Below are 12,640 nucleotides of genomic sequence, written 5' to 3'. Positions count from 1 at the left end.
AGCATGGACTTGTAGATGACCTGGAGCCAGTGGGTCTGGCGACGAATATGTAGCGAGGGCCAGCCGACTAGAGCATACAAGTCGCAGTGGTGGGTGGTATAAGGTGCTTTGGTGACAAAACGGATGGCACTATGATAGACTGCATCCAGTTTGCTGAGTAGAGTGTTGGAAGCCATTTTGTAGATGACATCGCCGAAATCGAGGATCGGTAGGATAGTCAGTTTTACTAGGGTAAGCTTGGCGGCGTGAGTGAAGGAGGCTTTGTTGCGGAATAGAAAGCCGACTCTTGATTTGATTTTCGATTGGAGATGTTTGATGTGAGTCTGGAAGGAAAGTTTGCAGTCTAGCCAGACACCTAGGTACTTATAGATGTCCACATATTCAAGGTCGGAACCATCCAGGGTGGTGATGCTAGTCGGGCATGCGGGTGCAGGCAGCGATCGGTTGAAAAGCATGCATTTGGTTTTACTCGCGTTTAAGAGCAGTTGGAGGCCACGGAAGGAGTGCTGTATGGCATTGAAGCTCGTTTGGAGGTTAAATAGCACAGTGTCCAATGACGGGCCGAAAGTATATAGAATGGTGTCGTCTGCGTAGAGGTGGATCAGGGAATCGCCCGCAGCAAGAGCAACATCATTGATATATACAGAGAAAAGAGTCGGCCCGAGAATTGAACCCTGTGGCACCCCCATAGAGACTGCCAGAGGACCGGACAGCATGCCCTCCGATTTGACACACTGAACTCTGTCTGCAAAGTAATTGGTGAACCAGGCAAGGCAGTCATCCGAGAAACCGAGGCTATTGAGTCTGCCGATAAGAATATGGTGATTGACAGAGTCGAAAGCCTTGGCGAGGTCGATGAAGACGGCTGCACAGTACTGTCTTTTATCGATGGCGGTTATGATATCGTTTAGTACCTTGAGCGTGGCTGAGGTGCACCCGTGGCCGGCTCGGAAACCAGATTGCACAGCGGAGAAGGTACGGTGGGATTCGAGATGGTCAGTGACCTGTTTGTTGACTTGGCTTTCGAAGACCTTAGATAGGCAGGGCAGGATGGATATAGGTCTATAGCAGTTTGGGTCCAGGGTGTCTCCCCCTTTGAAGAGGGGGATGACTGCGGCAGCTTTCCAATCCTTGGGGATCTCGGACGATATGAAAGAGAGGTTGAACAGGCTGGTAATAGGGGTTGCGACAATGGCGGCAGATAGTTTCAGAAATAGAGGGTCCAGATTGTCAAGCCCAGCTGATTTGTACGGGTCTAGGTTTTGCAGCTCTTTCAGAACATCTGCTATCTGGATTTGGGTAAAGGAGAACCTGGAGAGGCTTGGGCGAGGAGCTGCGGGGCGGAGCTGTTGGCCGAGGTTGGAGTAGCCAGGCGGAAGGCATGGCCGGCCGTTGAGAAGTGCTTATTGAAGCTTTCGATAATCGTGGATTTATCGGTGGAGACCGTGTTACCTAGCCTCAGTGCAGTGGGCAGCTGGGAGGAGGTGCTCTTGTTCTCCATGGACTTCACAGTGTCCCAGAACTTTTTGGAGTTGGAGCTACAGGATGCAAACTTCTGCCTGAAGAAGCTGGCCTTAGCTTTCCTGACTGACTGCGTGTATTGGTTCCTGACTTCCTGAACAGTTGCATATCACGGGGCTATTCGATGCTATTGCAGTCCGCCACAGGATGTTTTTGTGCTGGTCGAGGGCAGTCAGGTCTGGAGTGAACCAAGGGCTGTATCTGTTCTTGGTTCTGCATTTTTTGAACGGAGCATGCTTATCTAAAATGGTGAGGAAGTTACTTTTAAAGAATGACCAGGCATCCTCAACTGACGGGATGAGGTCAATGTCCTTCCAGGATACCCGGGCCAGGTCGATTAGAAAGGCCTGCTCACAGAAGTGTTTTAGGGAGCGTTTGACAGTGATGAGGGGTGGTCGTTTGACTGCGGCTCCGTGGCGGATACAGGCAATGAGGCAGTGATCGCTGAGATCCTGGTTGAAGACAGCGGAGGTGTATTTGGAGGGCCAGTTGGTCAGGATGACGTCTATGAGGGTGCCCTTGTTTACAGAGTTAGGGTTGTACCTGGTGGGTTCCTTGATGATTTGAGTGAGATTGAGGGCATCTAGCTTACATTGTAGGACTGCCGGGGTGTTAAGCATATCCCAGTTTAGGTCACCTAACAGAACAAACTCTGAAGCTAGATGGGGGGCGATCAATTCACAAATGGTGTCCAGGGCACAGCTGGGAGCTGAGGGTGGCCGGTAGCAGGTGGCAACAGTGAGAGACTTATTTCTGGAGAGGGTAATTTTCAAAATTAGTAGTTCGAAATTAGTAGTGGTGGTGTGAGGAGGTAAGGCAATAAATAGACCGTGGTAGCAAGTAATTACAATTCAGCAAATTAACACTGGAGTGATAAATGAGCAGATGATGATGTGAAAGTAGAGATACTGGTGTGAAAAAGAGCAGAAAAGTAAATAAAAACAATATGGGGATGAGGTAGATTGGTTGGGCTATTTACAGATGGACTATGTACAGCTGCAGCGATCGGTTAGCTGCTCAGATAGCAGATGTTTGAAGTTAGTGAGGGAAATAGTCCCCGGCTTCAGCGATTAAAAAAAAAAATAATAGTAATTTACTATTTGTTTGATGCTCTGGATCGACGTGTTATAGTTCCCGACAATATCCAGCAACTTCGCACAACCATTGAAGAGGAGTGGGACAACATTCCACAGGCCACAATCAACAGCCTGATTAACTCTATACGAAGGAGATGTCGCGCCACATGAGACAAATGGTGGTCACACCAGATACTGACTGGTGTTCTGATCCACACCAGATACTGACTGGTGTTCTGATCCACACCAGATACTGACTGGTGTTCTGATCCACACCAGATACTGACTGGTGTTCTGATCCACACCAGATACTGACTAGTGTTCTGATCCACACCAGATACTGACTAGTGTTCTGATCCACACCAGATACTGACTGGTGTTCTGATCCACACCAGATACTGACTAGTGTTCTGATCCACACCAGATACTGACTGGTGTTCTGATCCACACCAGATACTGACTGGTGTTCTGATCCATGCCCCTTCCTTTTATTTTGAAAGGATCTGTGACCAACAGATGCATATCTGTATTCCCAGTCATGTGAAATCTATAGATTAGGGCCTAATGAATGTATTCCCAGTCATGTGGAATCCATAGATTAGGGCCTAATGAATGTATTCCCAGTCATGTGGAATCCATAGATTAGGGCCTAATGAATGTATTCCCAGTCATGTGGAATCCATAGATTAGGGCCTAATTAATGTATTCCCAGTCATGTGAAATCCATAGATTAGGGCCTAATGAATGTATTCCCAGTCATGTGAAATCCATAGATTAGGGCCTAATTAATGTATTCCCAGTCATGTGAAATCCATAGATTAGGGCCTAATTAATGTATTCCCAGTCATGTGGAATCCATAGATTAGGGCCTAATGAATGTATTCCCAGTCATGTGAAATCCATAGATTAGGGCCTAATGAATGTATTCCCAGTCATGTGAAATCCATAGATTAGGGGTCATGTGGAATCCTAATTTAATGTATTCCCAGTCATGTGGAATCCATAGATTAGGGCCTAATTAATGTATTCCCAGTCATGTGAAATCCATAGATTAGGGCCTAATGAATGTATTCCCAGTCATGTGAAATCCATAGATTAGGGCCTAATTAATGTATTCCCAGTCATGTGGAATCCATAGACTAGGGACCTAATGAATGTATTCCCAGTCATGTGGAATCCATAGATTAGGGCCTAATGAATGTATTCCCAGTCATGTGAAATCCATAGATTAGGGCCTAATGAATGTATTCCCAGTCATGTGAAATCCATAGATTAGGGCCTAATGAATGTATTCCCAGTCATGTGAAATCCATAGATTAGGGCCTAATTAATGTATTCCCAGTCATGTGAAATCCATAGATTAGGGCATAATGAATGTATTCCCAGTCATGTGAAATCCATAGATTAGGGCCTAATTAATGTATTCCCAGTCATGTGAAATCCATAGATTAGGGCCTAATTAATGTATTCCCAGTCATGTGAAATCCATAGATTAGGGCCTAATTAATGTATTCCCAGTCATGTGGAATCCATAGATTAGGGCCTAATGAATGTATTCCCAGTCATGTGAAATCCATAGATTAGGGCCTAATGAATGTATTTAAATTGACTGATTTCCTCATATGAACTGTAAATTGTTGCATGTTGCGTTTTATATCTTTGTTCAGTGTAAATACCTACTCTAAAGTAAGAAAATATCAATTATAAATCGCAACTCTAAAGAACATTTTAAAGTAGGACAAAGTGTAGTATTTGGTCCCGTATTCATAGTACGTACTGATGACATCATGCTTGTGACTCTACACACTTGTTGGCTACTTTAGCGGTTTGTTTTGTGCTTAATTGAAATGAATGGTAAATAAGTTACACGCACAAATATCATACCCCCAAGACATGCTAACCTCTCACCATTACAATAACAGGGGAGGTTAGCATTTTATATCATACCCCCAAGACATGCTAACCTCTCACCATTACAATAACAGGGTAGGTTAGCATTTTATATCATAACCCCAAGACATGCTAACCTCTCACCATTACAATAACAGGGGAGGTTAGCATTTTATATAAACCCCCAAGACATGCTAACCTCTCACCATTACAATAACAGGGGAGGTTAGCATTTTATATCATACCCCCAAGACATGCTAACCTCTCACCATTACAATAACAGGGGAGGTTAGCATTTTATATCATACCCCCAAGACATGCTAACCTCTCACCATTACAATAACAGGGAGGTTAGCATTTTATATCATACCCCAAGACATGCTAACCTCTCACCATTACAATAACAGGGGAGGTTAGCATTTTATATCATAACCCCAAGACATGCTAACCTCTCACCATTACAATAACAGGGGAGGTTAGCATTTTATATCATACCCCAAGACATGCTAACCTCTCACCATTACAATAACAGGGGAGGTTAGCATTTTATATCATACCCCAGGGAAGACATGCTAACCTCTCACCATTACAATAACAGGGGAGGTTAGCATTTTATATCATACCCCCAAGACATGCTAACCTCTCACCATTACAATAACAGGGGAGGTTAGCATTTTATATCATAACCCCCAAGACATGCTAACCTCTCACCATTACAATAACAGGGGAGGTTAGCATTTTATATCATAACCCCCAAGACATGCTAACCTCTCACCATTACAATAACAGGGGAGGTTAGCATTTTATATCATAACCCCCAAGACATGCTAACCTCTCACCATTACAATAACAGGGGAGGTTAGCATTTTATATCATACCTCCAAGACATGCTAACCTCTCACCATTACAATAACAGGGGAGGTTAGCATTTTATATCATACCCCCAAGACATGCTAACCTCTCACCATTATAATAACAGGGAAGTTTAGCATTTTTGGGGAGGTATGCTATATGGGGGCTCCCGAGTGGTGCAGCGGTCTAAGGCACTGCATCTCAGTGCAGGAGGCGTCACTACAGAACCTGGTTTGATTCCAGGCTGTATCACATCTGGCTCTGATTGGGAGTCCCATAGAGCGGCGCACAATTGGCCCAGCGTCGGCCTGGGGTAGGCTGTCAATGTAAAGACTTGCCATGTTAAATAAAGATTAAATAAAGAACGCCAAATATGTGCGTCTAATATATTTACCATTAATCTCTATTGGTCACGACATGATCTGAAACACAACCAAGACAAACAGCAAATGGATCCACCATGTTTGCGTGCTGTGAACATGGCATCAAATACAACCTTCTGACTACTTCAATACACATATAAGTGAATGTGTCCCGAATAGTTTTGGTCCCCTAAAATGGGGCGGATTATGTACACAAAAATGATGTCATTTCTAAACGGTTCACCCGATGTGGATGAAAATACCTTCAAATGAAAGCTGACAGTCTGCACTTTGACCTCATAGTCAAATCCAAAGTGCTAGAATACAGAGACAAAACAACAACATGATGTGTCACTGTCCCAATACTTTCGTAGTTCACTGTATTTGTCTATTTGTCTAATAGACATGCATGTTTTCTTCTTCTTCTGGATTTGGGTCAATGCTTTCCTCTGACCAAGGGAACTGATGGTCACTTTACATGGTCAGAAACATTCATGACCCTATGACTGTGTATTACACCTGCATTGCTTGCTGTTTGGGGTTTTAGGCTGGGTTTCTGTACAGCACTTTGAGATATCAGCTGATGTACGAAGGGCTATATAAATAAATTTGATTTGATTTGATATTAGTCTAAGCACTAGACAGCCCCTCCCCTTACCTCTGTCTCTCTCTCTTCCCTCCCCCCTCTAAAGAACCAAACCGAGGACGGGATGCGTAACGAGCTGGTAGCCTTGCAGGAAGACAAACACAACTATGAGACCACGGCCAAAGAGTCCCTGAGGAAGGTCCTACAAGAGAAGATCGAGGTGGTCAGGAAGCTGTCAGAGGTCGAGGTGAGACGAGTCTTCCTGTGCAATAGGGTTAGGGTTAGGTAGAAGAGGTCGAGGTGAGACGGGTCTTCCTGTGCAATAGGGTTAGCGTTAAGGCTAGGTAGAGGGGTTCAGGAAGAGGTCAGAGGTTGAGGTGAGACAGGTCTGCCTGTGCAATAGGAATAGCGTTAAGGCTAGGTAGAAGAGGTCGAGGTGAGACAGGTCTGCCTGTGCAATAGGGTTAGTGTGAAGAGGTCGAGGTGAGACGGGTCTGCCTGTGCAATAGGGTTAGCGTTAAGGCTAGGTAGAGGGGTTCAGGAAGAGGTCAGAGGTCGAGGTGAGACAGGTCTGCCTGTGCAATAGGATTAGCGTTAAGGCTAGGTAGAAGAGGTCGAGGTGAGACAGGTCTGCCTGTGCAATAGGGTTAGGGTGAAGAGGTCGAGGTGAGACGGGTCTGCCTGTGCAATAGGGTTAGGGTGAAGAGGTCGAGGTGAGACGGGTCTGCCTGTGCAATAGGGTTAGCGTTAAGGCTAGGTAGAGGGGTTCAGGAAGAGGTCAGAGGTCGAGGTGAGACAGGTCTGCCTGTGCAATCGGGTTAGCGTTAAGGCTAGGTAGAGGGGTTCAGGAAGAGGTCAGAGATCGAGTCCCCGGGGCTGGGTGACTTGTGTGTGTGGAGGATGAACGTGCTGCCATCTCACCTGTTGTCGTTCCAGAGATCTCTGAGTAACACGGAGGATGAGTGTACTCACCTGAAGGAGATGAACGAGAGGAACCAGGAGGAGCTCAGAGAACTGGCTAATAAATACAACGGGGCCATCAACGAGATCAAGGACCTCACTGACAAGATAAAGGTACAGTAGGTGGAAGTGGTTGGTGGGGGGTTTGGATGGGAGAAGGGGGCACAGGTTGGAGGGGAGGAGACTGGTGGTGGGGGGGGCAGGTTGGAGGGGAGGGGTGGAGACTGGTTGGTGAGAGGGGGACAGGTTGGCGGGGAGAGGGGGTGTACAGGTTGGAGGAGGAGACTGGTTGGTGGGGGGGGCACAGGTTGGAGGGGAGGAGACTGGTTGGTGGGGGGCAGGTTGGAGGGGAGAAGGGGGGCACAGGTTGGAGGGGAGGAGACTGGTTGGTGGGGGAGGCAGGTTGGATGGGAGAAGGGGGGCACAGGTTGGAGGGGAGGAGAGTGGTTGGTGGGGGGCAGGTTGGAGGGGAGAAGGGGGCACAGGTTGGAGTGGAGGGGAGGAGACTGGTTGGTGGGGGGCAGGTTGGAGAGGAGAGGGGGTGTACAGGTTGGAGAGGGGGTGGGTTTGGTGGTGTACAGGTTGGAGAGGAGGGGTGGACAGGTTTTTTGGGGGGGGCACAGGTTGTAGAGGGGGCGGACACGTTTTTTTTGGGGGGTTGGAGAGGCTTTAACTAAGATCAGATTTCTATCTATTGTCTGACCACCAGCACACATCAGATTCTCCATTGCACACGTTAACATGCCCACAACTTTCCCTGTGTGTGTGTCCCTTTGTCCCTGTGCGTGTGTGTCCCTGTGTAGCTGGCAGAGGGTCGTCAGGAGGAATTGACTCAGAGGGGTCAGATGGAGAAGAAGGAACTGCAGCTTTGTATTGATGAGCTGGAGGAGAAGGAACAGGCTCTACAGGCCCGTATCGAGGCCTTACAGGCTGATAACGACTTCACTAACGAACGCCTCACTGCCCTGCAAGGTTAGTAACGTAGAGACACACCTTTGCGGCATGTGTCATAACAGGCCAGATTTAGGACTCTTGTGTTTGGTCAAAGCCCTCTGGAGTGCATGGTTTATCCATACATCATGAATCAGAAAACCTGTATTTCTCTGCTGCTGAACTGTCATTGTCGGGGGTGAAGTGTTGATCCCAACCCCGCTGGGGGACACTGGGGACCTAGGCTTGCATGCATGGTACTCAATAAAATAGAATAAAATAATTTAAGTTGACATTTGGTCACTCTAGCCTTAACGCTAACCCTATTGCACAGGGAGACCTGTCTCACCTGTGACCTCTTTCTGACCACCTCTACCACTGCACCACCCGGGAGGCCCCCCCAAGACTATTTAAGTTGACCTTCGGTCACTCCAGTCCATGTCCTCCAAGAACAATTGAAGTTGACATTCGGTCACTCCAGTCCATGTCCTCAAAGAACAATTGAAGTTGACCTTCGGTCACTCCAGTCCATGTCCTCAAAGAACAATTGAAGTTGACCTTCGGTCACTTCAGTCCATGTCCTCAAAGAACAATTGAAGTTGACCTTCGGTCACTCCAGTCCATGTCCTCAAAGAACAATTGAAGTTGACCTTCGGTCACTCCAGTCCATGTCCTCCAAGAACAATTGAAGTTGACCTTCGGTCACTCCAGTCCATGTCCTCAAAGCACAATTGAAGTTGACCTTCGGTCACTCCAGTCCATGTCCTCCAAGAACAATTGAAGTTGACCTTCGGTCACTCCAGTCCATGTCCTCAAAGAACAATTGAAGTTGACCTTCGGTCACTCCAGTCCATGTCCTCAAAGAACAATTGAAGTTGACCTTCGGTCACTCCAGTCCATGTCCTCAAAGAACAATTGAAGTTGACCTTCGGTCACTCCAGTCCATGTCCTCAAAGAACAATTGAAGTTGACCTTCGGTCACTCCAGTCCATGTCCTCAAAGAACAATTGAAGTTGACCTTGGGTCACTCCAGTCCATGTCCTCAAAGAACAATTGAAGTTGACCTTCGGTCACTCCAGTCCATGTCCTCTCCAATCCGTTGTTGTTGTTGTTTCCAGTTCGGTTAGAACAGCTTCAGGAGAAAAGCATAAAGGACAACAACAGTTTAGGTGAGTGACGATCCGTTAGGCCGACCGTGTCTGTTAACGCTAGTGCTCTGCTTCTAACCCTGCATCACTCCTATGGAACCCTATTCCCTACCAAGTCCACTATATTTGACCGGGGCCCTGGTAGGGAATAGGGCTCCATATGGGACGTAACCCCTCTACTTACTAATCTGGCATGACTCAGAGCTTCTTACCTTCCGTTGCTTGTTATTCTTCGTCTTCTTCGTTCTGTCCGTCAGTCTTTCACCTTTTAATCTGTTCTGTCTGAATGGTCGCTAGCTACTGGTTACTGTAAAACACTGTGGTCTAGGCCAGGTTACTGTAAAACACTGTGGTCTAGGCCAGGTTACTGTAAAACACTGTGGTCTCGGCCAGGTTACTGTAAAACACTGTGGTCTCGGCCAGGTTACTGTAAAACACTGGTCTAGGCCAGGTTACTGTAAAACACTGGTCTAGGCCAGGTTACTGTAAAACACTGGTCTAGGCCAGGTTACTGTAAAACACTGTGGTCTCAGCCAGGTTACTGTAAAACACTGTGGTCTAGGCCAGGTTACTGTAAAACACTGGTCTAGGCCAGGATACTGTAAAACACTGTGGTCTCGGCCAGGTTACTGTAAAAACACTGTGTGGTCTCGGCCAGGTTACTGTAAAACACTGGTCTAGGCCAGGTTACTGTAAAACACTGTGGTCTAGGCCAGGTTACTGTAAAACACTGTGATCTAGGCCAGGTTACTGTAAATTGAGCTTGTTTGGGGTTGTTGAGGCGACGCTTCGTGTCTGTATACCGCTAGGAGATCCACCAGGAGACAATGACGTAGACGTTGACATCGACCTGAACCAACAGGAAGGTAGTATGGCCTTAGTTATTTACCTGGGATGTCTTCTTGCTGTATTCTTCACAGCCTTCTCTTCCTGTTGGCTACATCTCTTAACAAAACACTGATAATCTGGGTGGTTTAAATCAGCATTGTGTCGAAGGAGAGTGATGAACTGGTTCCTAATGATGCTCTTCCTATATCAGGTCAACTTGAGGGTGGAGTACTGTTCTGTAGGGAGTACTGGTGTTTCATTAAAAATTGTTCACAAGTTGTGTTGGATTCTATTTAATATTTTATTTTGTAGGTCAAACTAACAGGAAGTTAATTAACTATACATTCATCCATGTAGACTGAGAGGGAATGGTTATAATGTGTTATTGTGTAAACCGCACTGGTATTCTCTTGAAAGAATAGGATGTTATACTCACTGTCCTAATGTAACTGTACATTACAGTAACTTTACTGTTTACGTTGGCACGTTGCAGAGCAGTGGAGTTGAGCGCACGACATCACTGTCTGTAGTGGCAGAGAAACCAGGCCAGATAAACTCTAGCACCTTCTGGTGTCTGCACAGCTCTGTGTTCTATCGCTAACAAGACGGCCTTTCTGTGATCTACCACTAATCAGCTATCGTCACGCCAGGCCTTCAGGTACCAGTGAACCTGTTCATCTCTTTGCAGTGAAGTGGGATCTCCCTGGATACCGTAACATGAACAGTATTGCCTGGGCAGCAGGTCTGAGTTGCCACACACTGAGACAAAGCTTGTGTCGACTTACTGCTGATGTGAGAAGGGTTTTCTAAATACATTTGACTGATTTTGATATTGATTGGCACCTGGTGGAGTGAAAGGTAAACAATTTATCGTTTTGTTCCCGATTCCACATGGATTTTGATCAGAACATCTTGGACTTATTGGTTCCGTTAGTAGTTCGGATTTGGCATTAGGCTACTTGATATTGGCATCATTGCAGGACAGGTATTGCGAACTATTACAGACTACAAAGGGAAGCACAGCTGAGAGCTGCCCAGTGACATGGGCCTAGCAGATGAGCTAAATTACTTCTATGCTCGCTTTGAGGCAAGTTAACACTGAAACATGCATGAGAGCATCAGCTGTTCCGGACGACTGTGTGATCACGCTCTCTGCAGACGATGTGAGTAAGACCTTTTAACTTCTTGCGTCGAGCAATCCCGTATCCGGGAGCGTAATCATAGCCTCAAGCTCATTACCATAACGCAACGTTAACTATTCATGAAAATCGCAAATGAAATGAAAGAAATATATTCACTCACAAGCTTAGCCTTTTGTTAACAACACTGTCATCTCAGATTTTCAAAATATGCTTTTCAACCATAGCTACACAAGCATTTGTTTAAGAGTATTGATAGCTAGCATAGCATTCAGCAGGCAACATTTTCACAAAAACAAGAAAAGCATTAAAATAAAATCATTTACCTTTGAAGAACTTTGGATGTCTTCAATGAGGAGACTCTCAGTTAGATAGCAAATGTTCATTTTTTTTGTAGGAGAAATCGCTCCGTTTTGTTCATCACGTTTGGCTAAGATTAAATTAACTCCATAATATCGACAGAAACATGGCAAACATTGTTTAGAATCAATCCTCAAGGTGTTTTTCACATATCTATTCGTCTATTCGATGATAAATCACTCGTGGCAGTTGGGTTTCTCCTCAGTAGCAAACGGAAAAGTACTGCAGCTGGAGATTACGCAATAATTGCGACGGAGGACACCAAGCGACCACCTAGTAAATGTAGTGTCTTATGGTCAATCTTCCAATGATATGCCTACAAATACGTCACAATGCTGCAGACACCTTGGGGAAACGACAGAAAGTGTAAGCTCATTTGTGAGCCATTCACAGTCATATAAGGAGTCATTGGAACACAGCGCCTTCAAAATCTGGGGCACTTCCTGTTTGAAATTTCATCTTGGTTTTGCCTGTAGCATCAGTTCTGTGGCACTCACAGACCATATCTTTGCAGTTTTGGAAACGTCAGTGTTTTCTATCCAAAGCTGTCAATTATATGCATAGTCGAGCATCTTTTCGTGACAAAATATCTTGTTTAAAACGGGAATGTTTTTCATCCAAAAATTAAAATAGCGCCCCCTATATCTAAGAAGTTAACAGGTCAACATTCAAAAGGCCGCAGGGCCAGACGGATTACCAGGCTGCATACTCCGAGCATGTGCTGACCAACTGGCAAGTGTCTACACTGACATGTTCAACATCTCCCTGATCGAGTCTGTAATTCCAACATGTTTTAAGCAGACCACCATAGTCCCTATGCCCAAGAACACTAAGGTAACCTGCCTAAATAACTACCGACACGTGGCACTCACGTCATAAACACCATTATCCCAGAGACGCTAGACCCACTTAAATTTGTATACCGCCCCAACAGATCCACAGATGATGCCATCTCTATTGCACTCCACACTGCCCTTTCCCACCTGGA

General features: G+C 45.9%; 1 protein-coding gene across 13 annotated transcripts in view; it reads left to right on the top strand.

Annotated features, from left to right (window-relative positions):
* The window catches only part of slmapa (sarcolemma associated protein a), a 192,516-nt gene that overhangs the window by 100,958 nt on the left and 78,918 nt on the right, over nt 1–12,640 (top strand). For 8 of the 13 annotated variants that reach the window (XM_065004673.1, XM_065004667.1, XM_065004657.1 and 5 more), the window contains 5 exons: nt 6,394–6,534; nt 7,224–7,361; nt 8,051–8,219; nt 9,296–9,346; nt 10,135–10,191. In XM_065004673.1, the coding sequence (XP_064860745.1) occupies nt 6,394–6,534; nt 7,224–7,361; nt 8,051–8,219; nt 9,296–9,346; nt 10,135–10,191 (556 nt within the window). The remainder of the gene's footprint in view (nt 1–6,393; nt 6,535–7,223; nt 7,362–8,050; nt 8,220–9,295; nt 9,347–10,134; nt 10,192–12,640) is intronic. The other 5 variants (XM_065004683.1, XM_065004684.1, XM_065004690.1 and 2 more) reach the window with 3 other exon arrangements.

This window comes from Oncorhynchus nerka, linkage group LG2 (assembly GCF_034236695.1).
Source record: "Oncorhynchus nerka isolate Pitt River linkage group LG2, Oner_Uvic_2.0, whole genome shotgun sequence".
Classification (NCBI taxonomy): domain Eukaryota; kingdom Metazoa; phylum Chordata; class Actinopteri; order Salmoniformes; family Salmonidae; genus Oncorhynchus; species Oncorhynchus nerka.
The sequence above is the reverse complement of the archived record's forward strand: the minus strand, read 5'-3'. Positions and strand labels throughout refer to the sequence as shown.